The sequence below is a fragment of the Colossoma macropomum genome, unplaced genomic scaffold (assembly GCF_904425465.1).
Source record: "Colossoma macropomum unplaced genomic scaffold, Colossoma_macropomum, whole genome shotgun sequence".
Classification (NCBI taxonomy): domain Eukaryota; kingdom Metazoa; phylum Chordata; class Actinopteri; order Characiformes; family Serrasalmidae; genus Colossoma; species Colossoma macropomum.
The window spans coordinates 83,468-108,324 of record NW_023494873.1 but is presented as its reverse complement, the minus strand read 5'-3'; the positions used below and the strand labels follow the sequence as shown (position 1 = coordinate 108,324).

Genomic DNA, 24,857 nt, shown 5'->3' with positions numbered 1-24,857 from the left:
TAAAAAGTCTTTTATTTTTTTTTCAAACCCATATCTGAGTCTGTGCTAAACCATTATATATGTCATACCATTACTTGCAGAAACTATTTAGCTTAGTATGATATGCCAGCTGGTGGAACTTCACGGTGAAGATGATGAATGCTTAAACTTCTCTTTCCTACTCTGGGAGCAACCAAGTATATTAGATGTGGGGGAGGGGGCTGCCAAGTTATTTTCGTGTTTATTATATATATATATATTAAATTAATATATATTTCTGGTATACCATTTGTAATGGCAGTAAAACCAATACTTTTGTCATTTCTATTGTAATATAATTATATTATTAAAATAACTATTTTAATAATATGTAAATTAACACATTAATATCAGTACTAATAGTGCCTTCCATGTTCTCTGTTTTTCTAATTTTAGAAGTCAGGCTAGTTGATGGTTCTCGCTGCTCTGGGAGAGTGGAGGTGCTTCATGGAGAGACCTGGTCCACAGTGTGTGATGCTGACTTTGACCAGCAGGATGCAGAGGTTGTGTGTCGAGAGCTGGGCTGTGGGCTTCCTGTGGAGGTGCTGGGAGCAGCTGCTTTTGGCAGAGGGGAGGGTCAGATGTGGTCAGATGAGCTTCAGTGTAGAGGAAACGAATCTCAGATTCGCTTCTGTCCAACATCATCTTCACTCAAACACAACTGCACCCATGAGAATGATGTGGGTGTGGTTTGTGCTGGTAAGCACTGAATTTACCTTAATAAACATCTTAATTTCATTTTCCCTGTGTGGTTAAATCTAACATTTTACTCCCTGAGGTATTTAATATCTTTCCACTCAAAAAGATTTTTTAAATCAGGTTTTGATTTATGAAAATGTTCTGAAGAGAATTTTGAGGAAATTTTAAATTTAATTCTTATTTTCTCTTCTAAAGGGGAAAATCTGTTCTTAACCAAGCATGCTTGTGACCTCATTCATCCTTTCTAAATTTCAACTGAATCACTGAATTTGGCAACTTTTCAGGTGATCCATTCAACTATATTATTATTATTATTATTATTATCATTATTATTATTATTATTATTATTATTCATAATAACTATTTAATCAATTTGTCAGAGTCGTTAACATATAAATTGACAGAGGCCTAATAGAACAATATTTGAAAAATGTAAAGACTAGAAATGGTTTGACATGAAAATGAGACAGAGATCTATAAAAGCAGATAAGATCTTCTTCAAATATGATGCCTGACAAGCAGGAAATGAAGCAGGATGCATATGTGTGTTTATCATAATCTATTGAAAATAACAGAAGAAAAATGCAGGGAAAAGAGAATCTAAGAAAACAACAAAGAGTGAAACAAAACTAAAGAACCAAAGTAAGGAAACTGAAAAATAATAAAACAAAAAAAAAAGAACAAGATAATTTGCTAATAAACACAAGAATAAACAAAAGGGCAACTAAGCTACAACATGAAAACAACAAACAATGCCAAGCAAACACAAGACAAAAACAAGGGTTATACATACTGGCAAATACCAACAAGAAACACATGATAGTGATTACTGGGTTACACAGAAGAAACAGGTGAGCGGTGCGACGACAGGACAGAGTTAAGTAGGGAGCATGAACCCTGAAACATACAAAGGCACATGGCAAAAGCATGAAGGTTAACAAGAAGGGAAAACAGACAAAGACAAGAACATGGCAAGACAGGATGGTGGAGCAATGCAGCACTGGGTCTGAGAGCACCTCTCAGTGCTCCGGAGCAATGGGACCAATAGCTACTTTGCAGGTGCTCTCTGAAGCACTGGGTGGCACTGTGGGGCCAGAAACAGAGTCCAGCAAGTCAGGGAACTCAGAGTCTGGCAGGTCAGAGGCCTCAGAGGCCAGCAAGTCAGAGAAGGCTGCACAAGGAGCCGACTGGAGCTGTCTTCGGGTGCAGGTGGAGAAGCGTTGTCAATAAAAATAAAAAACATTTCTTGTTTCAAAGCAATAGTAACATCAATAATTTAACAGTCATAAACTATATTGGCCCTTTTAACACATATTCTTCAAAAATGTTCTGTATTATTCTCTACTGTACATGTATTGGTAACATTTTACACTCTTGTGCAAAAAACATAGGCCAAGCCCAAAATGGCAAAATACTAAGATATAATGGTCTTAACAACAAATCATTAAACAAACAGATAAAGTAAGTTATTATGGTGTAGCTTTTCCCTTTGATTTCTTTAGAAGTGGGTAAATTGGAACAGTAAGAACTAAGCACTAATGAACAATTTATTTACGTCTATAATAATATTTTAATCAATGGTGCTAAATCATTTGCAAAAAATAGGACAAATATTAGAATTAAACCTCTTAGCCGTTAACTACTAAAGTCTCATGTTAACATTCAGTAATGGTTTAAATATTATTTGAGATAACAACTGAATCTCTTGATAAAAGTGGCAGGCTGTCAGATACCTGTATGATTCAATGGTTGCCAAAATTGCTCCTGGAATTTTCCTGCTCCCTATGTTTAGGTGTTATACTGTTTCGAATGTTCAGGGCTGGATTGTATGTTTTTTTCAAGCGATGCCATGGAAACCCACTCTTGGTTGTCTGGTTGTTTAGCATTCTTGCAAAGCGATCATTAAACGACAAAAGTAGTTTAAGCTAACAGCTCCAAAATGAAATACAGATTTAAATGTTCAGATTTGAATATTTATTCTCTAAATTTATGTCATTGATACCTGAGTGAGCCAGAATGAACCTGTGTGGTTGTGTGTCAAATTGTTTAGACTTTCTCACTAAGCTAACACTAGCTTTCAGGGCTAATGTTTAATGGGGCGGCCACTGGACCACGCTAATGTTCAACCACATTGGCATTGCCGTGGGACGTGAGGACTGATGTAAAAAGTTCTCTTTCTCCCTTTTATCTCACCCTTATCTGCCCAGCTGACACTGGTTTGTCATTGACAGCTTGAGTTCAAAACGCTTACCATGGGTGTAGTCAGCCCTTAATGTAAAACACTAGAGTCATTTACAGATGACAACATAACAGGGAGAAAATGTTTTTTCTTTCTGTTGTATAGCTGGTGTGCGGCTGGTGGATGGAGACAGTCGCTGTGCTGGGAGAGTGGAGGTTCTTCATAGAGGACAGTGGGGAACAGTGTGTGATGATTACTGGGATATGAGAGATGCTGCAGTGGTGTGTAGAGAGCTGCGCTGTGGAGAGGCTGTAGATGCACTGAGTGATGCTCACTTTGGTCCAGGATCAGGACCAATCTGGATGGATGATGTGGACTGTAGAGGATCAGAGTCAACACTGAAGAACTGTAAATCACCAGGATGGGGTAAACATAACTGTGATCATTCTAAAGATGCTGGAGTCATCTGTTCAGGTATGCTGCTATATTTTCTTATATTTTTAATGGTGTGGGAGTTGTGGCTAAATTATTGCTATTGACTAAGGTAAAAATAATTTGTGATGAAAGGGAAACAAATCCAACAGGGCAAAAGAGTATTGCATATATATATATATATATATAATATATATATATAATTTTCTTGGTATCTAAAGAAAATTTGATTACTTACATTCGGTGGAAGTCTGTCTCAGCTGTCTGTCTCAGCTGTCTGAACTTCTGTGATACAAAATATAAACAAAAACATTTACAAAGTTTAATAATAATATAAAAAGGCTTAAAGGAAAGATATCAAATGAAAACCAAGAACAGGAATAATTCTCACCACATATAAGATCACAAACAACAATGATAAAACCTGTCTATCTGGAATTTACACCAAATTAGATTCTTGAGAGTTTACAGCATCTCGAGACTTGCCACCATTCCAACATTGCAAGAGAAGCTGAAAGAAGCTTATATTAACACTCAAAAGTGTGTCCTTGTGTTCAGAGACTTTGCCCCAGCTGGTATCTTGCTTTAAAAAGGCTCCACTTTGTGAATCAAAAAAGGCAGAAAGAGCTGCCAGTCCAGAAGTTTGCATACGTTGCCTCATCTTCTGATGGGTAAGAACTGCACTAAGTTCAAATTGGGGTCAGCTGAAAGGTCAGAAGCGAGCGTTCTGACTCCAATGACTAGAAGTCAGAAAGACCTTCAATTCGCAACTTCAAAGAAAGCTTGAGGTGCTGTCACTATTAAGAGGATTAGGTGTGGGACACTCCTTGTCACACTTCTTCCACGTGGGAGAGTCTGGGGTCATCCTCCAGTCTTTACTGTGACCCTTAAGGTTTCTTTGTGATACTGGAAAAAAATTGTAAGGCCATATCATGCAAGTGGTGTGTCCCACAACTTTGAAGATCATTCCAATGTCTCTGGCATGATTTTACCTTTAAATTAAGACAAAAGATGGCATGTTTTGTATATTACACACACACTTAAGGGAAAAATAAATTACACATCCCTACAACATCATCCCATTTCACATTACATGATATGTCAGATGATGCTCTAAATATCCTTTAAAATTTTTGCTTCGGTGCTGCTAATGGGAAATTACTTTTTTGTTAAAATGAGACATTCATGCTTTTTTCCCATTGAACTCTTTATATCCTTGAATCGCTGTGTCCTTTCGCACTTTCTCCATCTTGAAACTATGAATAATCTGACTCTGTTCTCTCATAATATTTCAGGAGTCAGGCTGGTTGGTGGTTCTCGCTGCTCTGGGAGAGTGGAGGTGCTTCATGGAGAGACCTGGTCCACAGTGTGTGATGCTAACTTTGACCAGCAGGATGCAGAGGTTGTGTGTCGAGAGCTGGGCTGTGGGCTTCCTGTGGAGGTGCTGGGAGCAGCTGCTTTTGGCAGAGGGGAGGGTCAGGTGTGGTCAGAGGAGCTTCAATGTAGAGGAAATGAATCTCAGATTTACTTTTGTCCAACATCACCTTTACTCAAACACAACTGCTCTCATGATAATGATGTGGGGCTGGTGTGTGCTGGTAAGAAATATATTTTTCATAGTTGCTCTTGTATTCCTCTGACTGACCCCATGTTTGAAATTAATTTAGGATATTAATTTTCTGTCCGCAGCTCTCTGGTTGTGCATGAATATAGCATCTTTCTGCACCTCTCTGCCTCTTTCCCATTTGTCTCTTGTGTATAGGCAGCATGCGGCTGGTGGATGGTGGCAGTCGCTGTGCTGGGAGAGTGGAGGTTCTTCATAGAGGACAGTGGGGAACAGTGTGTGATGATGGCTGGGATATAAGAGATGCTGCAGTGGTGTGTAGAGAGCTGGGCTGTGGAGAGGCTGTAGAAGCACTGAGTTACGCTTACTTTGGACTGGGATCAGGAAAAATTTGGATGGTTGATGTGGACTGTAGTGGGTCAGAGTCTACACTGAAGAACTGCCACTCAACACTTTGGGCTAAACATGCGTGTAATCACTCTAATGATGCTGGAGTTTTCTGCTCAGGTAAGTTACTCTAAACCGCAATTACTTAACACAAAAACCAGTCAGTCACACAGTTATAATGAACATTAATTTACCCCTTTTGCGCATCTTTGAATTTATAAATTATTTTGAAATCTTATACGTAAATATACTTACAAACTTGTAAGGTGTAAAGGAAACACCAAAGTAATATATTATACATCTCTGAAACTGTACTGGAGAGATGGACCACCATCCTTTCAAAAGATATGTACCTCAATTTGTGTTTTGATGATGGAGGGGAGTCTGTTTAACACAGTCTGAAATCTCCCATAGGTGTTCAGATTTAGGTGACTATGCCATCAAACCATTTAGTGACCCCTCATGCCTTGTGGATGGGAGCATTGTCATCCTGGTGGAGACCACTGCCATCAGGATTAAAATGTTTCTTCATAGGATAAAGGTGATTAGCTTAGTATTGACTTGCAGTGACCCATCTCTCTGTGGGGACATGTGGACTCAAATCATCCCAGCAAAATGCCCCCCACAGCATAACAGAGTCACCAGATCCCCTCACTTAGTGGCACGCGCAGACTTTGGTGAGGGCAGGGGCTGAGGTGTTTCAAACGGGCATTTTGTTAGGGGGCACTTTTGGAATAGTGCATATCAGGATTTTTTTCAGTATATGAAAATACTGTATAAAGTCCTGTATGCAGATCCAATTTTAATTATGCAAATTCAAGAGCATTTTTCTTGTTGTAACAACCAAGTAACAAACCTATGTCCAAATAAACATAATCCCAATATAATATTCAAGATTATTTACAATTTATGATCATATTTAGGTCACCAGTAAAATGTATTATTATTATTATTATTATTATTATTATTATCATTATTATTATCATTATTATTATTATTTAGAAAAAGAAAACGTCCTGGTTTTATTTTCTGGCTCAATTACTACTTACCCAACCAAACTGTGCCTGCTCTCCTGCGACAATTATAAGTATTATAAAGGTTTTGCACAGTGGCATATTAATCATTTAGGGCACCAAAAAGGGCACCATTCATTTTGAGGTCTGACTCTTGAAGAACAGGGTAAAAGGGGGCTAACAAAGTATGAAGAGAAACAGATGGACAGTTTGTAATTGTAGAACTATAAAGTCCACCTAATTGGTAAGTGGACCCTATAAAATAGACAGTGAATGTAGAAACAAGGCATCTTACAACAAAGGTATTGTTGTATATATACAACACCAAAAAGAGTTGGGGCTGTAGGTAAAATGTAGATAAAAACAGTGAAGAAAGCAGTGATTCTTAAATTTACTTTGACCTGTAATTAAATGAAAACAGTATAGAAATTATTTAATGTTTGAGTGTCTAAAACACTGTAAATTAGGCTAAAAAAACATCTTCAGCAGGTGGTGCAATCATGTTTGGGTATAAAAGGACCATCCATGAAAAGCAGAGTTCTTTATGACAGAGGATGGGTCAAGGCCCACCCCTTCGCCCAAAAAAAGTGTTAACAGTTTTAGAACACTGGGACTCATTCACCAACTGTTCTTCAAACTCACTTATGCAGTTTTCATGAAGATTCTGACTTTCATCAAGGCTTTCTAATTTGGGATTTGTTCTTAGATAACATACTCTACACACACTCAACAGCACAAAAGTGCAAAATAGTGTCTGTGAATCACAATCAGAATCACTTTATTTCACCTTACGCATACATGCATGTGCAGCTGAGACATATAATCAATGACCAACAGTTGTTTTAATTAATAAAATGCCAAAATCTTCAACCATGTGTCACGATAGGAGTAATTTAACCTATTTTTACACTCGTTAAAAAGGGGTCAAAGAAAAAACAAAGTTTAGTTCAGTCTCAGTTCTTGGTTCTAAATTGATGGCTTGATGGATCAGATACATAAAATTAACCAGAAAAACACTGTAAAATAATTGAGTATGATGAATTAATGGATCTGATAACCAAATGGGGCACAGATATGAGGGAGTCACCTGATCTGAATTTACTAAGAGGAACAAAAACCCTGCAGAGAACTAACCAGGCACCAAACTGAGCATATGTGAGAAGTGCTTTGCCTTACTTTCTCAGTGAGTGGTCAGTTGGAAACACTGTCCTTGGTGTGGACTTGGAGTATCTGCTCGTTTGGTACTTCAGGCAGTTACTTCTACCCTTTGCACAGTGAAATATGGACTATAAAAAATGTGAGATAACATGACACAACTGTGGTGGTCAAAAGGGCGGAAGGACACTCTCCTTTTAGCTGCCTCTGAAAGAAGCTGCAGTAGACATGGTTTCAGCAGATTCTGAGAGGACCGTTTTAGACTCACTCTGCTCCACAGGCAAACTTCTCTGAAGAGTGGACACCAGTTTGTTTCCACTCCCTCTCTCTCACTGTCCAGACAGAAGGTTCTGCACCTGAATTACCTCTGGCCAAACAATAAAAATTCTTAACTCTATCAACTTGTGATAGAGTATAGAAAGAAATACGATGAGTACTTTCAACAAAAACAGGCAACTTCAGCTTCACAGATCTGGAAAAGAAACGCTCAGTCTCTTTGTTCTTAACTTCTTGACTTTCTCTGAAGTTCTTTTGACTTTTTCCAAACTTCTTTTTGTACTCTTCCTTCTGAACCAAGTAAAACTCTGGATTCTAAGTTGAAATCTACCTGAAGCCACTCTTTTGGGTGGAGACAGGGCAGGGATACAGAGGTTCTCGTGCATCATGTTAGTGAATATTTAATTTCTTTGTTTAACCACGTCAAGTTGAACAAGTTTTGTCAGTGACACAGTCTCTCCTTAATTCAGTATTACAAAACACTGAATGACTACTTCTCTGTGCAGTGATTAACAAAATAGACTAAGACAGTAGTGCAAAGACAATAGACAAAAGCACAAAGACAATAGGTGCATACACAGTGTGTACAGATATGGGCATTAGCAGTAAATGTAGGTCAGAAGGCAGAATTTAAATCACCAACTATAATTATAATACTATAATAAATAAATTATAATCAATATGTAAACGTGTGCAGTTTACAGCTTAGGTGTTTATAGTGTATTATGGAACATAAATGGTCATAAAGATCGATGTGGTGTCAGTCTTTAATCCTTTGATGGTCTGGTATGCTAGACTCTCTGGAGACTCTCTGAAGAAGTCTTCCCAAAACAATGTGACAAACAACACTGTGGAGAGTGTGTTTGTGTGTGTGGGGGGTGATGAACAAGAGGTCAGCACTTGGAGTGTAGAGGCTCTTACTGAGCACAGGAGAAGATCTCTGTTGTTTGAGCAGCAACAACTTGACTGTTGCTCATCTCTTTGGATTTTTAGACTCTTTTAAAGCTAGGCTATCTATCTGCTCTGGGCTTAGATCATGCTTAATTTTAAGCTTTCCCATCTGTCTTTGACTTTGATTCTTTGACTATTACTGGAGCTGGTTTGATAACAGTCAGCTTAATCAGAGCTGTCTTCACTGTCACTGGAAGAAGACTCTGAAGAGGAAGACTGCTCCTCTGAAAGGATGGGGTACAATCCTTTCTACCTGGTTCAGCAAGTAATTTTTCTCTTTCTAAAGCAAGTCAGCTTCAGCTTGGAGGACTGATAAGAGGCACATTTGTAACGGAGCATTACTTTGTTGATTAAATTATGTTTAATGAAGAATTTCTTCAAACACAATTTATATAACGTTTGCTTTAAGTCACCTTCAAATTAGCACTCAGACTAGTCAAATGATCAACCTAAGAAGAAAAAGAAAATTAAACAGGTGAAAGATTAAATTTCTCGTCTTTGTGCTGTTTTCAATTGAATATACAGATCAATATACAGATCTGCTTTCAGTTTTCATTTACATTTTGCTTACTGTCCCAGCTTTTTTAGAACTGGGTTTGTACAGATTACATCTCTTTATGGGATTTAATTTTATGTTGACAACTGCACCAAGAGATATTCCTTGTATACCTGGTACAAAGCAAATAAAGATTTTGATTCTGATTCTAAAGTAACAGTCATTGAATGGCTGCTTTTTACTACAGTTTCCAGCCCAGTTTAATGTCTTTATCAGAGATCTAAAAGCAGATATCACTTTAGTTACTGTACCTTTTGAAACACTAGTCAGTCTTTGTGAGTTAAGCTCCTGCCATCCATGCCTCTTTCAAATTCACTGAGATCAACTGCATCTGCTAAGCATTTTAATATGTTACAGAGCATGGTAGGATTTGAACTACTGGGGTGTCTGATAGCCTAGTAGTAAAAAATGTGAACCAGCAACCAAAGGCACATGTTTAATTACCAGGACTGATTAGGTATATCTGGTTGTGCCCTTGGGCAAGACCTCCCTTTGCCCCAGGTGGTGCTGCTGTAGAGTCAATATGGGACATAACATTATTGCATCATACAATACACCAGTCTGGAAGCATCTGCGCTTGTTATGGGTTTTCCTTTCATTTGTCATCTGTCTGTATGTCCCAGTATTTGCTGTTTTTGTTAAAGTTCATTTCCCAATATATTTAGGGTAAAAAAAATCCACTAAATACTTTGTCATTAATTTTATATTAGTTGTCATTGATCATCACTGTAAAATGTCCTCTTTTCTCCCTTGGTAATATTGTAGGAGTCAGGCTGGTTGGTGGTTCTCGCTGCTCTGGGAGAGTGGAGGTTCTTCATGGAGAGACCTGGTCCACAGTGTGTGATGCTGACTTTGACCAGCAGGATGCAGAGGTTGTGTGTCGAGAGCTGGGCTGTGGGCTTCCTGTGGAGGTGCTGAGACCAGCTGCTTTTGGCAGAGGGGAGGGTCAGGTGTGGTCAGAGGAGCTACAGTGTAGAGGCAACGAATCTCAGATTTACCTCTGTCCAACATCATCTTCACTCAAACACAACTGCTTGCATGACAGTGATGTGGGACTGGTGTGTGCTGGTAAGAAATGCATTCACAATTTATCTATAAATTATACTTTATTTCTTTCTTTTATTTGCAAGCAATTTTTCTTTGCATTATTTAAAGGTGATACTGTAGCATTATAGAGCTGTCTTTCAGGTTTTGTATGGTGTTCTCTCTCTCTCTCTCTCTCTCTCTCTGTTGTACAGACAGTGTGAGGTTGGTGGATGGTGGCAGTCGCTGTGCTGGAAGAGTGGAGGTTCTTCATAGAGGACAGTGGGGAACAGTGTGTAGTCGTGGTTGGGATATGAGAGATGCTGCAGTGGTGTGTAGAGAGCTGCGCTGTGGAGAGGCTGTAGATGCACTGAGTGATGCTCACTTTGGACCAGGATCAGGACCCATCTGGATGGATAATGTTCACTGTAGTGGATCAGAGTCTACACTGAAAAATTGTTCATCATTAGAATCAAGTAAACATGACTGTGATCATTCTAAAGATGCTGGAGTCATCTGCTCAGGTAAACTATATTCACATATTAGAAATAAACTGACTATAGAAAGATTTTCAATGATTAAATTCACATTTTCTACCTATTAAACTGTTACTATAGTTATGAATCATTCTTACTTATAACACACTTGTTTTATATATATATATATATTATTACAGAAAAGCATTGCAGTATTGTTTGCAACTGTGAGAGTAATGACCAATACAGAAACAGCAAATCACAAGGTGTAACTGTAGCCGCTACACACAGTACAGGCCAGTGAAAGAAGGTTACTTGGAAATGCTTCAGTCAAAGTTTCAGTGAACTCACAATATTGAATAGAATTGGAAAGCAGATCATCCCAGTTAAATAATCCAAGTACAGGTAGCAGCAGGAGGACAGTCACACTTGGTGGACCTCCCAAGGGTCCACCAACCGGAAATAGTGCATAACACAGATGGGGAAACTGGTTCTCCCACTGGTATTACTGTGGAACACGTCATTCAAATACATGCAGTCCTGATCCTCTGAATAGTGATGGTTTTTTGTTACAAATTTGAAGCCAAAAAGTTTTGAATAAAACTACCATACAGAAAACAATCACATACAATGTGAAAAACTTTTAGTAAGTGGCTTTAAGGTAAATTTATCTTATATTTAATTTATTGATGTCCTACCATAAATACATTCAGTGTAAAGATCAGAAAGGTAACTAAGTTGTTTTTTCAAATCTGCTGACAATTAGCTGTTGAGTCAAGTCCTCAGCATATAACACTAATAGTTCCACTGTTAGCTCTTCTGAAGGGGCACCCCTCATCACTCAGAGCCTCTGCCTGCCTCATGCATCTCATAATGTGCAATTACAAAATGGTGTCACTGGTTGGACAGATGTAAACATGATTTCCAGAATCAGTTTGTTTGGAGGCAACAAATTAATTTTTGCTTATGGTACCAAATAGGCAAGATACAACAGTAGCCACAGTCACTGATGCACACTGCTCAGTTGTCTCTGGCACTTCTATGTATAGATTTCTATATTCATACAGTGCCCTCCACAAATATTGGCACCCCTGGTAAACATGAGGAAAAACAGGCTGTTAACATCATTTTTATTGCTTATCATTTCTTTCAAAATATTATCAAACATCTAACCTTCTTTTGAAGTTCAGTGACTAAAAAAAGAAAACCTAAATCTTATCTGGAAATAAATATTTTTGTTCAATATTTGTGTGCCACAATTATTGGCGCCCCCTCACTTAATATTTTGTGCAGCCTCCCTTTGCAAATATAGCAGCTCTGACTCTTCAGCTGTAATGCTTAATGAGACTGGAGAACACATGACAAGTTATCTGAGACCATTCCTCCATACGGAACCTCTCCAGATCCTTCAGATTCTGAGGTCCACACTGTGGACTCTCCTCTTCAGCTCGTTCTGCAGGTTTTCTGTAGAGTTTAGGTCAGGGGACTAGCTTGGCCATAGCAAAACCTCAATTCTGTGGTCAGTGAACCATTTTGTGTTGATTTTGAGGTGTGCTTTGGATCATTGTCCTGCTGAAAGGTGCAAACTATGGCCCAGTTGGCTGAAGCAGTCAGGTTTTGATTTTTTTTTCTGCTGATACCTGTGATACCATGTATTTGAATGAATTGTCCAGGGCCTGTCCCACAACATCACAGATCCACCGCCATTCTTCATTCTTCACAGTGGCAATGGGGTACTTTTCTGCATATATAAACCATTTTTACAGGTTGGTTTGCTCATGATTACCAGGGATGCCAATATTTGTGAGGAGAACTTTATGTAATGTATGTATTACAATAGCTAAGGTCAGTTGATATTGTAAAAGTGGGATAAGATGAGATAAGGAGAAACACTTTCAGAGACTGGATATATGGCAACAGTTCTCTTTAATCAGCTTGAATTTCATGCACCTTTTAAGTAATACAGCATTACTTTTAAGGCAGTATTTTCCTGCATTATGTATATAGTAGTATGTATGTAGACACCTGACTATCTTGAGCTTTTTGGTCATCCTATTCCAAAACAATGTGAATTAATTTGTAGTCAAAGCTATAACTGCCTTTACTGTTCTGGTAATGTTTTCAACAAGATTTTGGAGTGTTTGTCTGTGGGAAGTTTTTGCTCATTCAGTTAGAAGAGAATTTGTGGATCAGGCACTGTTGTTGGACAAAAAAGCCTGGCTTACAGTCAACATTCCAGTTAATCACAAAGGTGTTCGGTACAAGTTCAGGTGCTTTTCACCACTCCAGCTGATGCTTGGCATTGCGCATAGTCATTTTAGGCTGGTGTGCATTTGTGGTAAAGGACATCTTATGACAGTGCCACATTTAAAGTCTCTGGTCTCTTCAGTATTACTCATTCCATTGCCAATATTTGTCTATAGAGAAGAATGCATTATTATGTGTTTTTATAGACCTTTCAGTGGCAGAAACACCTGAACTGATGTCAGCATCATTTTGGCCATGTAGTGTGTATATATGTATAATTTGAACATAAAGCGTTGTAAAAAAAAACAAAAAAAAAACGCTCACATCCAATACAGTTGTGTCCCGGGAGGGGGAGTGATAGGGAGGAGCTAAAAACCTGACCTCAGCCCTCCCAGTTATTTTATTCGCCCCTGGTTAAAATACAACCCCATTTACAAAGAAGTTGGGACGCTGTGCAGAATGTAAATAAAAATAGGATGCAACGATGTGCAAATCAAGTGAACCATATTTTTAAAGGAAAATACTACAAAGACAACATATCAAATGTTGAAACTGAGAAATTTTATTATTTTTTGAAAAATATTTGCCTGTTTTGAATTTGATGCCGACAACATGTTCCAAAAAAAGTTGGGAGGGGGGCATGTTTACCACTGTGTTTTACCACCTCTTCTTTTAACAACACTGAAAGTGTTTGGGAGCTGAGGAAACCAACTGCTGTAGTTTTGAAAGTGGATTTCTCAACAGTTCTGAATCTCCTATTTTGTATTTTTCATCTCATAATGCGTCAAATCAGTGAGTGACAGGTCTGGACTGCAGGCAGGTCAGTTTAGCACCTCGACTCTTTTAATACGGAGCTATGCTGGTGTAATACATGCAGAATGTGGTTTGGCATTGTCTTGCTAAAATAATCAAGGCCTTCCCTGAAAAAGACGCAGGTTTTGGCAGCATTTGTTGCCAAAACCTGTATATTTCGTTCAGCATTAATGGCACCTTCACAGATGTGCAAGACACCCGTGCCATGTGCACTAATGCACCCCTATAGCATCAAGAATACTGGCTTTTGAACTGTGCACTGATAACAAGCTAAGTGGTCTTTAGCCCGGAGGACACAGTGTCCATGATTTCCAAAAAGAATTTAAAATGTTGATTTGTTGGACCGCAGGACACTTTTCCACTTTTTCCACCTCAGTCCATTTTAAATGAGCCCAGGCCCAGAGAATGCGGCAGCATTTCTGGATCCTGTTTATATATGCTCAGTCTTTCACCGAATGGTGAACCCCTCCCCATCTTTACTGCTGAAAGACTCAGCCTCTCTGGGATTCTTTTAAATACCCAATCATGTTACTGACCTGTTGCCAATCAACCACCAGGTGTTATTTTTAAGCATTACACAACTTTACCAGCCTTTTGTTGCCCCCGTCCCAACTTTTTTGGAACGTGTTGTTGGCATCAAATTCTAAATGGGCATATATTTTTCAAAAACCAATCAAATTTCTCAATTTCAACATTTGATATGTTGTCTTTGTACTATTTTCAATTAAATGTAGGATTTAAATGATTTGCACACCATTGCATTTTGTTTTTTTTTACATTTTACACAGCGTCACAACTCTTTTGGAAATGGGGTTGTACTATTAATTATCAGTTACGTGCATATTCTGCTTCTGATGGATTCCATTATCTTAGTGACAAAATCAGTTACTTTCCATTTGACCTTCAGCTAGTTTCATTAAATCAAATGGTGTTGCAGAAGCATTTATTTTGAATGTGCCCAATCATTTGAGCTCTGAGGCCACTAGAAAATGCTGCAAATGATTTCCTTTGTGAAATCACTTACCAGATACAAAAGCATAACTTTCCTTAGGCGGAGTGAACTCTCTCTCAGGTCCAGCACACTCTCCAACAAGGACAATAGGTCTATTTCATATTTCTGGGTCTTAACCCATTTAATCCCGATTTTTTCCCTTACATGAAAATATCCAATAGTAAACCTAAGAAATAACCAATCACATTTTTTTTCTAATTTTCACGCAATTGTTACTGGTGGTAAAATGTGTTGTATACTGAATTAATATATATTTATTCTATGCAGTCATCAAAAATCTTATATATCTCAGTCTGGTTATTAACACATTTAAAACTCTGTCACTGGCAGTTCCCAGCATTGCCACTAGAATGCAATATCACATCCTAATGTGACTATTTTACATATCAAAAACGCTTATACAACACCAGTTTGAATACTGACAGCAAAGACAAAAAAACAAGTCATCAATGTATTTCAACATTATTACTTTATTGTAACATACACTGTAACATTGTTACATTAGTGCAATGTGTATTGCAATATCAATATTGTAACTTCATTGTAACATTTGAACTTGTACTTTTGTGTAATATCCAAGGTAACATTATCATTGTGACATTTTTGTGCATTTACTAACACTTGTATAGCAGTCATGTGACTCATTCACACTAAGGTAACATAAAGGTAATATTTAGGATAGAGACAGACTGTAGAAACATCAAATAGGGGCCTACACTGAACAAAATAAAATCATAGAGGTAGGCTTCAGAACTAAGTGCACAACTAGTTTGTGCATCACTATTTTGAAATTCGATCAAGTCAGACCTACTGTCATACAGTATGTCTTGAAACAATTGACCTTCTTTTCCAAAAACATTTCAGTCATTTTGATTGTCTTTTTCCCTTCTTTGTTAACGTTTCTCCCTGGAGTCCATTGTACTGCTTCTCCTCACCCTTTATTGACTTTTCTGTTTTTCTTTTATTTCCTGTTTCAGCCCCTTTTCATTCACCTCTATCTCATTCTCTACTGTCCATGGTATATCTTGAAACGCTCAATGTGCAGTGGCACTTTGCATTTCTAAAATGCATAGGTAGTGCATTTGTCACAATGACAGCATCTTTGGTGTTGATGGGCCAGTGGGAAGCTTTGCCATATCTTGTCTGATCTTCAACAGTAGCAGCCAGCAGAGATCTCCTTCAATTGCTCAGTGGTTTTGTGCCAAACTTTAATTCTTCTCAAAGAGAGATTTTTCAGCATGAACAAACCAGTGTTGTTAATATTGTTAATCTTCAGTCTGTCTTACTTCTTGTTAGCTCACAAACAAATTTAGCTTAATTTGCACTGGGAAGCTTGGAAGCAGCGCTAGCAAAATGAATCAAAATACAGCAATTTTAGAGATTTATCATCACAAAAAACAGCTGGAGAAACAGAGTCACATTACATGTACTTCATTTTAAAATTACCATTAAAGTCCATCGTCTTCAGTGGTCTGTGCCACGATGTCAGGGCAGAAAATAGAAACTCCCTCACAGCGTCCATTGAATTCCCACATGTTAGATCACGTGATCACCACGCACTACACCACAGACACTTATAATACTGTGTGGGGACTTTACTTACATTTAACTGAATTTTGGCATCACTCATGATTATTCTTTCATGATATGCATTTTTATGAGTCCATTGTGCTTTTATTGTGTTGCACACCCCACTAAAGTTTATGAAAAGCTAAAACAGTTCCACTAGGAGCTGCTGATTTTGATGAGTGACACTTGTTGAGCCAACACAAATGTATTGGAATTCCTTATAGAGAATACAGAGATTATTGTTTTGATGAGCTGGGAGCAGGAAAACACTAAAATGTGCAGGGCAGGTGTTCTCCAGGACTAAGGCTGGGAACCACTAAGTTAATCCAATCCTGTTATTAACATAGTCATTAATGTGCATTTATTAAAAGGCTGAGTGTATTACAGTGTAAGATTAGTAGTTATTCTAAGCATGTATTTGAGTACAAAAATGGTCCTGCAAAAACTGTACAGTGTTTGTAAATATACTAATTATGTACCAGGACTATATTAACTGATATACTATTTATGTGATTAAAGAGCATTTAGGCAGTACTACAGGAACAATTTTAGAACAATTTTAATGTATTTTTAGAGTTCAGTTTAGCAGCAGAGACTATATAAATTATATCATAAGATTGGCAAAAATAACACATAACTAATATACCTAGAATAGATAATCTATGAATATGTATCAAGTACTCACTCGCAAATTAGTGGTTTCAAATTAACATAATTTCAGTATATAATCAATTAAGCACTACTTAAGTGTACTTTTGTCACAAAGGAAAGTCATTTTTCAGGTAGTGTAAAATGTATTACCTTGAATAACAACATATTACAGAGGAATCTCTTTGATGTAAGTATTCAGACTTCTTATTGACATGAGGTAATGTTCTTTTTTCACTGTTAGATCTACATTTGATATATAAATTCTATCATACTATTAACATCAAATTAGCACAAGGAAGATCATTTTTAAGCTTTTTTAAAGTATACATGTATTTTTACATTTACACATTTCAATATGGCCAGACCTCACATTTATCACTAATACCATGATACTGCTAATTGTCAGGTTCAGACAGAATTCAGATGCTTGCAGACCAAACTGAAATAAAATAGGTTTATTGGGAAAAGGAGTATCCAAAATCAAGGTAAACCAGTCCAAAGTCAAAAGCAAAATCCAGAAAAGAAGGTCAAACCAGAAATACCAACAATACTAAGAGGGATAGGCAAAAGACAAGGTCAAAAACAAACAAAGAAATGGTCATACACGGATAAGCAAACTAACAGACTGGAAGGCTCAGTAAGTGTATAGAAGCGGAGGGGGTTTATGTAGTGGAGGTCTAAGCAGAGGTCTAAGAAAAACTATTTCCATTTACAAACTGAACTGGAAGAGTCAGCATCCTGGCTCAACAGACACACTATTACCAAGAAGGTGTAAAAGGGCTGGTAGAGTAGCAGAGAAAGGAGTCATAGCACTAGTTTAAGTGCTGTCTTTATAAACTGTTCTAGAAATGCATTTATGGATCTTGTGCACTACTTGCTGTGTACACTTGCTGTGTTGTACAGTATTAATTACATTAAATCAGACAGTGACAATGTTCTCCTAAAAACATTAGTATAATTTCTAAAATTTAAACTTGTCTACTTTTAGACGTCCTTGAATGATCTTTTCTTGCAATATTTCAGGAGTCAGGCTGGTTGGTGGTTCTCGCTGCTCTGGGAGAGTGGAGGTTCTTCATGGAGAGACCTGGTCCACAGTGTGTGATGCTGACTTTGACCAGCAGGATGCAGAGGTTGTGTGTCGAGAGCTGGGCTGTGGGCTTCCTGTGGAGGTGCTGGGAGCAGCTGCTTTTGGCAGAGGGGAGGGTCAGGTGTGGTCAGAGCAGCTTCAGTGTAGAGGCAACGAATCTCAGATTCACTTTTGCCCAACATCATCTTCCCTCAAACTCAACTGCTCCCATGACAGTGATGTGGCACTAGTGTGTTCTGGTATGTGATTTATTCATTTATTTATTTAATGCATGTAGAGTGGTATCACATTTTAACACATTAAACACATTTCATTTTCAAACCAAGTTGTATTATGACTCCTGATTTGGTCTTGTCATCAGTATACTCCTATATTCTCTCTCACTCTTTCTGTCACAGACAGTGTGAGGTTGGTGGATGGTGGCAGTCGCTGTGCTGGGAGAGTGGAAGTTTTTCATAGAGGACAGTGGGGAACAGTGTGTGCTTATATCTGGGATATGATTAATACTGCAGTGGTGTGTAGACAGTTAGACTGTGGGGAGCCACTGAGTTTTGATATTGCTGCACCAGGATCTGACCCGATCTGGATGAGTAACGTGGACTGCAGTGGATCAGAGTCTACACTGAAAAACTGTGGATCACTGGGTTGGGGCAAACATAGCTGTGTTCATTTTATAGATATTGGAATTCACTGTTCAGGTATGTTTCAATCATTTTTAATACAAAACCTTACTTCTCAAATTTTGAAGTTAGATCATTCTCTAATAGATGTATCTCTTCGTCCATCAATTTGGCCATTGCATGTTCAGCTCACTCAAAAAAACTGGCTTTAACCAGTTTTTACCAGTCTGCTTTACCTTTCAAGGTCAACTTGCCTCTCTCTTCACTGGGTCAGTAGGTACACACAGGCCTCTCTGTGAACCCAGGGGCTTTCCAGTGTCTAGAACAGGGGTGGGCAATTTATTTTCCCAAGGGGCCACGTGAGAAATTGGAACGGTTTTAGAGGGCCAGACTTATATACTTAACTCAGTTCTGCCCAATGCATATATACTGTATACTGTCAGATTGTCAGACTGCAGATCAATGAGTTCAAGCTGGACATCACTGGGTGCATTATCTATGCTGCATGTAAAGGGAGAAGAAATCATTTGCATTTCACTCTCAACTGTTCTGAAGTCTTCAAATCTTCTTGAAAACTCACCATGCAGTGCCCCGAACATGGATGAATACCTGTCGAGGTGATCAGCTAATGGTGTGACTTCTTTCAGGGTTTGTGAGTGAGAATGTTGCCCTCCAGTTGGCTTGAAAGAAACTTCAACTTTCTCATGCAAGTCATCACCAAGCTGTACATTTCAAGTGCAAAGAGGCCCTTGCCTTGCAGCTTGGTATTTAATTCATTCATTAGTGTAGTCACATCAACAGCAGAAGCCAGATCTGCCATCCAGTGTGTATCTGAGAGCTCTGGGATGTCCTTGCCTTTCTTCTCACAAAACTCCTGAATCTGTGCTCTCAAGTACCATACTCTTTTAAGCACCTTGCCAAGGCTGAGCCAGTCTGAGCTGTCTGGTAGCCTATGTCACTATGTTCACTTTCATGCTCCTCCAACAGTGCAACAAACTGTCTGTGATTCAGTGCTCTTGCCCAGATGAAATTAACTATCTTAGTTACAACATCAACAACATGGCTGATTTTTAGCACTGACTTACACAACAACTCCTGATGAATAATGCAGTGCAAAAATATCAATTTCTGTTCTGGGTTCATTTCTGTCGCTTTATCTTCAGAAGTCCAACATTTTTCCCTGTCAGATTTGGACAGCCATCGGTTGTAATACTCACCGGTTTGTCCCATTTTAGTCACAGCTGGATGCATTTACCTCTGTGAACAAATCACTCCCTGCCGTAGTCCCTTTCATTGATGGCATAGCTGCCAGCTCCTCCGTCATCTCCAGGCAACTTCTTAAAAGCTGTCCAACACATTTGCTGACACATTTGAGTGAAGGTGCATAAGCGCACTGACTGGACAGACACAAATTTTAAAACAAAACAGTTGCCTTCAAAATAAAAGCAGTGTAGTCACAGTGTAATAGGTGTCATAGTTACACATTTACTTTTGACTTCTAATTTACCAACAATCTCACATTGGCCGTACAATGCCCAGGTCTGGTCTAGAATCTCCTATGCAGGCAGACTACGGCCTACCATTTTGTGAGAGAATTAGTATTCTCTGTTAGCCAATACTACCTATTTGGTTACTGATTAAGGGAATATTTATTCAAAATCTCTGTCAGTTTCCATTCTTTATTGCTTTCAACTTTTCAAAGAGATGTGCAAGTAGGAAGGACTTAACAGACTGAACGTTAAGAACCAAGTTAGATAGAAGTTAGAGAGAGGGACACAAAAACAAGTTAGAGAGAATTAAGATATCAGTAACTAGTCAAGTCTTAATCATGAGTTTGTAGTATAACTAATAGCAAGAATAATCACTTTACTGGGAGAGACACAAAGTGACATTTAATTAATTAATTAATTACATTAAATCAGAAGATTACATATGTGATAATTAACAGGGTTGACACATAAGTACTTGTTAGTTCTCATGTTACTAATTTATATGAAAAAACACTTATCAGTTTATTATCTGTGTATTATACAACAGTTCTGGCCACGCAAGGTGATTGGTTGAGAAGCGTTCTAACCGTGCTGTTATGGTGAAATAACAGCACGGTTAGAAAGCTTCAGTTTTTTTTCACAAACACTATATCACTCCGCTGTCTCTGAAGATGAGACTATACTAAATTCCGAAACTGTCATTACCACTAAGCAAGGTTTTCAGTCGGCAGCTGTGACAGAAGAACACCTAAACAACCTTCAATCAGCCAAAAATGAACTGAATACCATTCACCAAAGAAAATGTACTGTAAGATGCTTTACAGACTGGTACGAACAAACCATAAATATTGATCTAGCAAAAATGACTGATCTAGCAAAAATGACAACACTGAGCTAAACTTGATATTGTGGCAGTTTTATGGCTCAGTCTGTACTTTAAAAGGCGTGGCTTACAGCATACTGTGCAGCAAGTGAGTGGAGTTCATTACTCTGATGCAGCAAAAAGCTGCTTGTTAAGGAACAATAATTTGGCGGAAGGAACTTGTCACATTAAAACATACTGAATGCCACGTTGATGGCCCAATTTATTTATTTCTTACTTACTTTATTTATTTAACTGTTGTATAAAAGCAATAGAACACTGAGGTTGTGTGCTATCGCGAATAACATCACGGCTGTGATGATCTTCGGTACTTGCCTTCAGCTCATGTCTGCGACCAAATCACAGCGGTGATATCGTTTTGCGATAACTCACTCCCTCTCGTGTTCTATTGCTTAAATAAACAGCAGTTAAAACACAGTTAATGAGTAAAAAAGCTGTGTACAAATGGCAAACTAAACTATCAGTTTAAAGTGTACTCAACTACTAATTACTAACTAATGATTAATGAGCAGTGAATTACTATACAAATAATATTCAAATATTTATTAGCATATAATTATCAACTAATTTGCGACCCTTCATGTAAAGATTTACTGTTTGCTTTTGTCAGTAATGGCTTCTTAACAGCTACACATCCTTTCAGACCTATAGTGAGTCTTCTCAGGATGAACAAAAATGTGTTTCTTATATCTGAAGCTGGAGCTGGATTTTCACTGATGTCTCAAAGACGTAAGCTTTAAGTACTGTTTATCTGGAGAGTTTTGGAAGTCTGCCTGGCCTTGCATGGTTGTTAGGATTCCTACCTTCTCTATAACTTTTCCTTCCTTATGGAATTGTATTATTTTAGATCTAATTTGTTCAGAAACATCTCCTTTAGCCATTTTGACGAACAAGAGAAAGAAATTTGTGGGGCAGCGAAGGTGTGTTTGGGTAGTTTCTTCTCTGAAGGAGAACATAAGTAAGAGCTTTGGGAACAGCTTTTTTTGGGAGGACACAGCTGTAATGGAAAAGTTAAAGTGGCAATAAGGTGCACAAATGCAAAAGTGGACAAGTTATTGTATCATTTTATGTAATATGTATAATTTTAGCGAGAGAGAGAGCGAGAGAGGCAAGAGGAAAAAGAAAAGGTCCCAGTGCTCTGTGAAGCCCCACTGGGCTTGGGTGAGATAATAGACCTTCACTGGCCTCTCTGGTCACCAGATCTGAATCTAATAAACTAAAACTACACTAGGAGTTATACTGTAATACAGTGAGAAAGTTTTGCTAGTTTCTTTTTAAGTTTAAAGTGTGAGGTGTCCACTATGGTTAACAAAAGCTACAGCTCTGGGGAAAAAGCTGTTTTGATGGCTTTGATGGCCCCGATTGTCTATACAGAGGGAAGTGACTGGACTAGGTGATGTCTGGGATTAGAGGGGTCAGCTGTAATTTTACTAGCATGCTTCATCACACTGCTGCTATAGATGTCCTGAAGCACTGGCAGATTACTTATGTTGATCTTCTCCACTGTCCTGATTATGCACTGAAGTTTGGAATGTTCTTGTGAGGTGGAGAAACCAAACCAGATGGTTATGGATAATGTGAAGATGGACTTGATGATCGCTTTGTAGAGCTAGATCATCAGGCTCTGTGGCAGGTGGAATTTCTTCAGCTGTCTCAGGAAGAACATTCTCTGCTGTGCTGTCTTAGTGATGAGGAACATGTTCCTCTCACACAGGCTCCTGGATATGGTGGTGTCCAGGAACTTAAGTGAATCCACATTGGAAACAACAGAGCCATTGATGTTGAGTGTAAAGCCTGAGGTCCACCGTCATCTCTAATCGTCTTTTGCATGTTGAGGAGCAGGTGGCTGCTGCTGCACCAGGAGATGAGCTGCTCATCTTCATTTCTGTAGGCAGGTCACCATTGGCTATGAAGCCCAACATGGTGGTGATGTCTGCAAAAGTCAGGATCTTCACAGCTGGCTCCTTGGAGGTGCAGTCACTGGTGTAGAGGTTGAAAAGAGGGAGTGAGAGCATACAGTCTTGTTGTACTCCAGTACTGAGCAACCAGGTGTCTGATATGTGTTTTCCTAGCTTTTCTATATATGTATTTATTTGTGCTGGAATGATGATAGAGGTTCAAAGCATGTGGGAACAGAGGATGGATGAAGAGGCTAAGTCTGGCCCTAGAGCTTTTTTTTTCGCCTAGAGATCTAGGATAGGGCAGGGCTGGGTACTGGGACAGAAAGATTGATAATTATGACTTCCACTTTCAAATCTGCAGTACAAGAGGTCTTTGATGAGCTAGCAGTAGTTCAGGAAAAGAGAATTTTTCTAACCTTGTAGTTGGTGATCTCCTGTAAGCCTTTCTAAGCAGAAGTTAAGACATTAACAGCCAAGCTGCCTTTTTGCTTAATTGGGTATTTTTTCTTTGCTACTTTAATCCTTTTCTCCAGCCTGTATTTGGCCTCTGTATAGAGAATACTGTGCCCTCTCCTGAATGCTGCATCCTTTTCCCCCTGAAGCAGTCAGTTCATTATTGGACCAGTATGAGCTTAAAATACATTACACCAGCAGATTTGCACCACTCCAGCCACATTATTGCAATTGTTATCATTTATGACCACCAAAATAGCAAATGGCCACAAATGGGCTTGCATTCAATCAAATAAGAAATTCAGTGTTTATATAGTAAAAAGACTGCACTTATGCAGGCATGACAAGGCCTAAATAAATAAATAAAACACATGCGCACACACACACACACACACACACACACACACACACACACACACACATTAACTATGCAAAACAGAAATAGGAATGAATAGGAATTGTATTAAACATTTAAAAGTAACTTAAAGTAGCATGAAGCATAAAGTCTCATTTAAAACAGAATAAATGCATTTATTACCAATTTTAAAAATTATTTACACAGAATTACACAAGTATTTTATATAATGTTTATCAAAGTCATTATGTGCAGGTATGAGTAATGACACACATAAAACCCATTAACACAGTTTTCTACATCATTTTTTCCATAATCTATAAAAATATAATTCATTCAAACATCAGGCCCCTAAATACAATAAATACAATAAATCAAATAACTAACAATAGTGTATAGTGTATTTTTAGTATAATAATTGTCATTATTATAATAATAAACTTATTATTATAATAGTAAACTTATAATAATGACAATTATGGTATCATACACAAAAGATAGAAAAGTAATATTTACAGTAGTCTCTCCTGAGTACTTTCCTTTTCTCAAAAGTTGCCATGGAATGATGTGTCTTACTCAAACGCTAAAAATTAACCTTAAAGAAGTCATAGCTACTTTTTTAATTTATTTGTTATTGAGACATAATTTTCTTAATTCAGAAAAAAATGTTTGAATGAAATAGGATTAGTCACTTTTAAGAAAATATGCAGTAAATGGGTGAAATGGATTTTAGTTTCTGAACAAACGCTGCATGCACAATTTAACAATTCAGAAATGAGGAAATACTAAATATTGCATAAACAGTGCATAAATTCATCAAAAATGTTCACATTATAAGATTACACTTAACAGAGGAAATATGCTCTGATATGAATCCATTAACCTGCTGTGGGAGTTTAGTATCATGAATCTAGTAAATTATTATTCTTATTGCAATATTATTATTGTTGCGTTTATACCCATTGAATATTTCAGTTCACTTCAGTCATTCTGTAAGCAGTTATATTCAATATTTAAAATGTGATTTAGAACTAAATTGAGCAAATT

General features: G+C 37.9%; 1 protein-coding gene across 1 annotated transcript in view; it reads left to right on the top strand.

The window, feature by feature from the left end:
* The first annotated feature begins 1,698 nt into the window (after nt 1-1,698).
* LOC118800356 (scavenger receptor cysteine-rich type 1 protein M130-like) overlaps nt 1,699-24,857 on the top strand; it is a 42,298-nt gene continuing 19,139 nt past the window's right edge. The window contains exons 1-6 of the mRNA XM_036560557.1: nt 1,699-1,939; nt 3,062-3,370; nt 4,624-4,926; nt 5,091-5,399; nt 9,996-10,024; nt 10,480-10,777. Coding sequence (XP_036416450.1) covers nt 1,699-1,939; nt 3,062-3,370; nt 4,624-4,926; nt 5,091-5,399; nt 9,996-10,024; nt 10,480-10,777 — 1,489 coding nt within the window. The remainder of the gene's footprint in view (nt 1,940-3,061; nt 3,371-4,623; nt 4,927-5,090; nt 5,400-9,995; nt 10,025-10,479; nt 10,778-24,857) is intronic.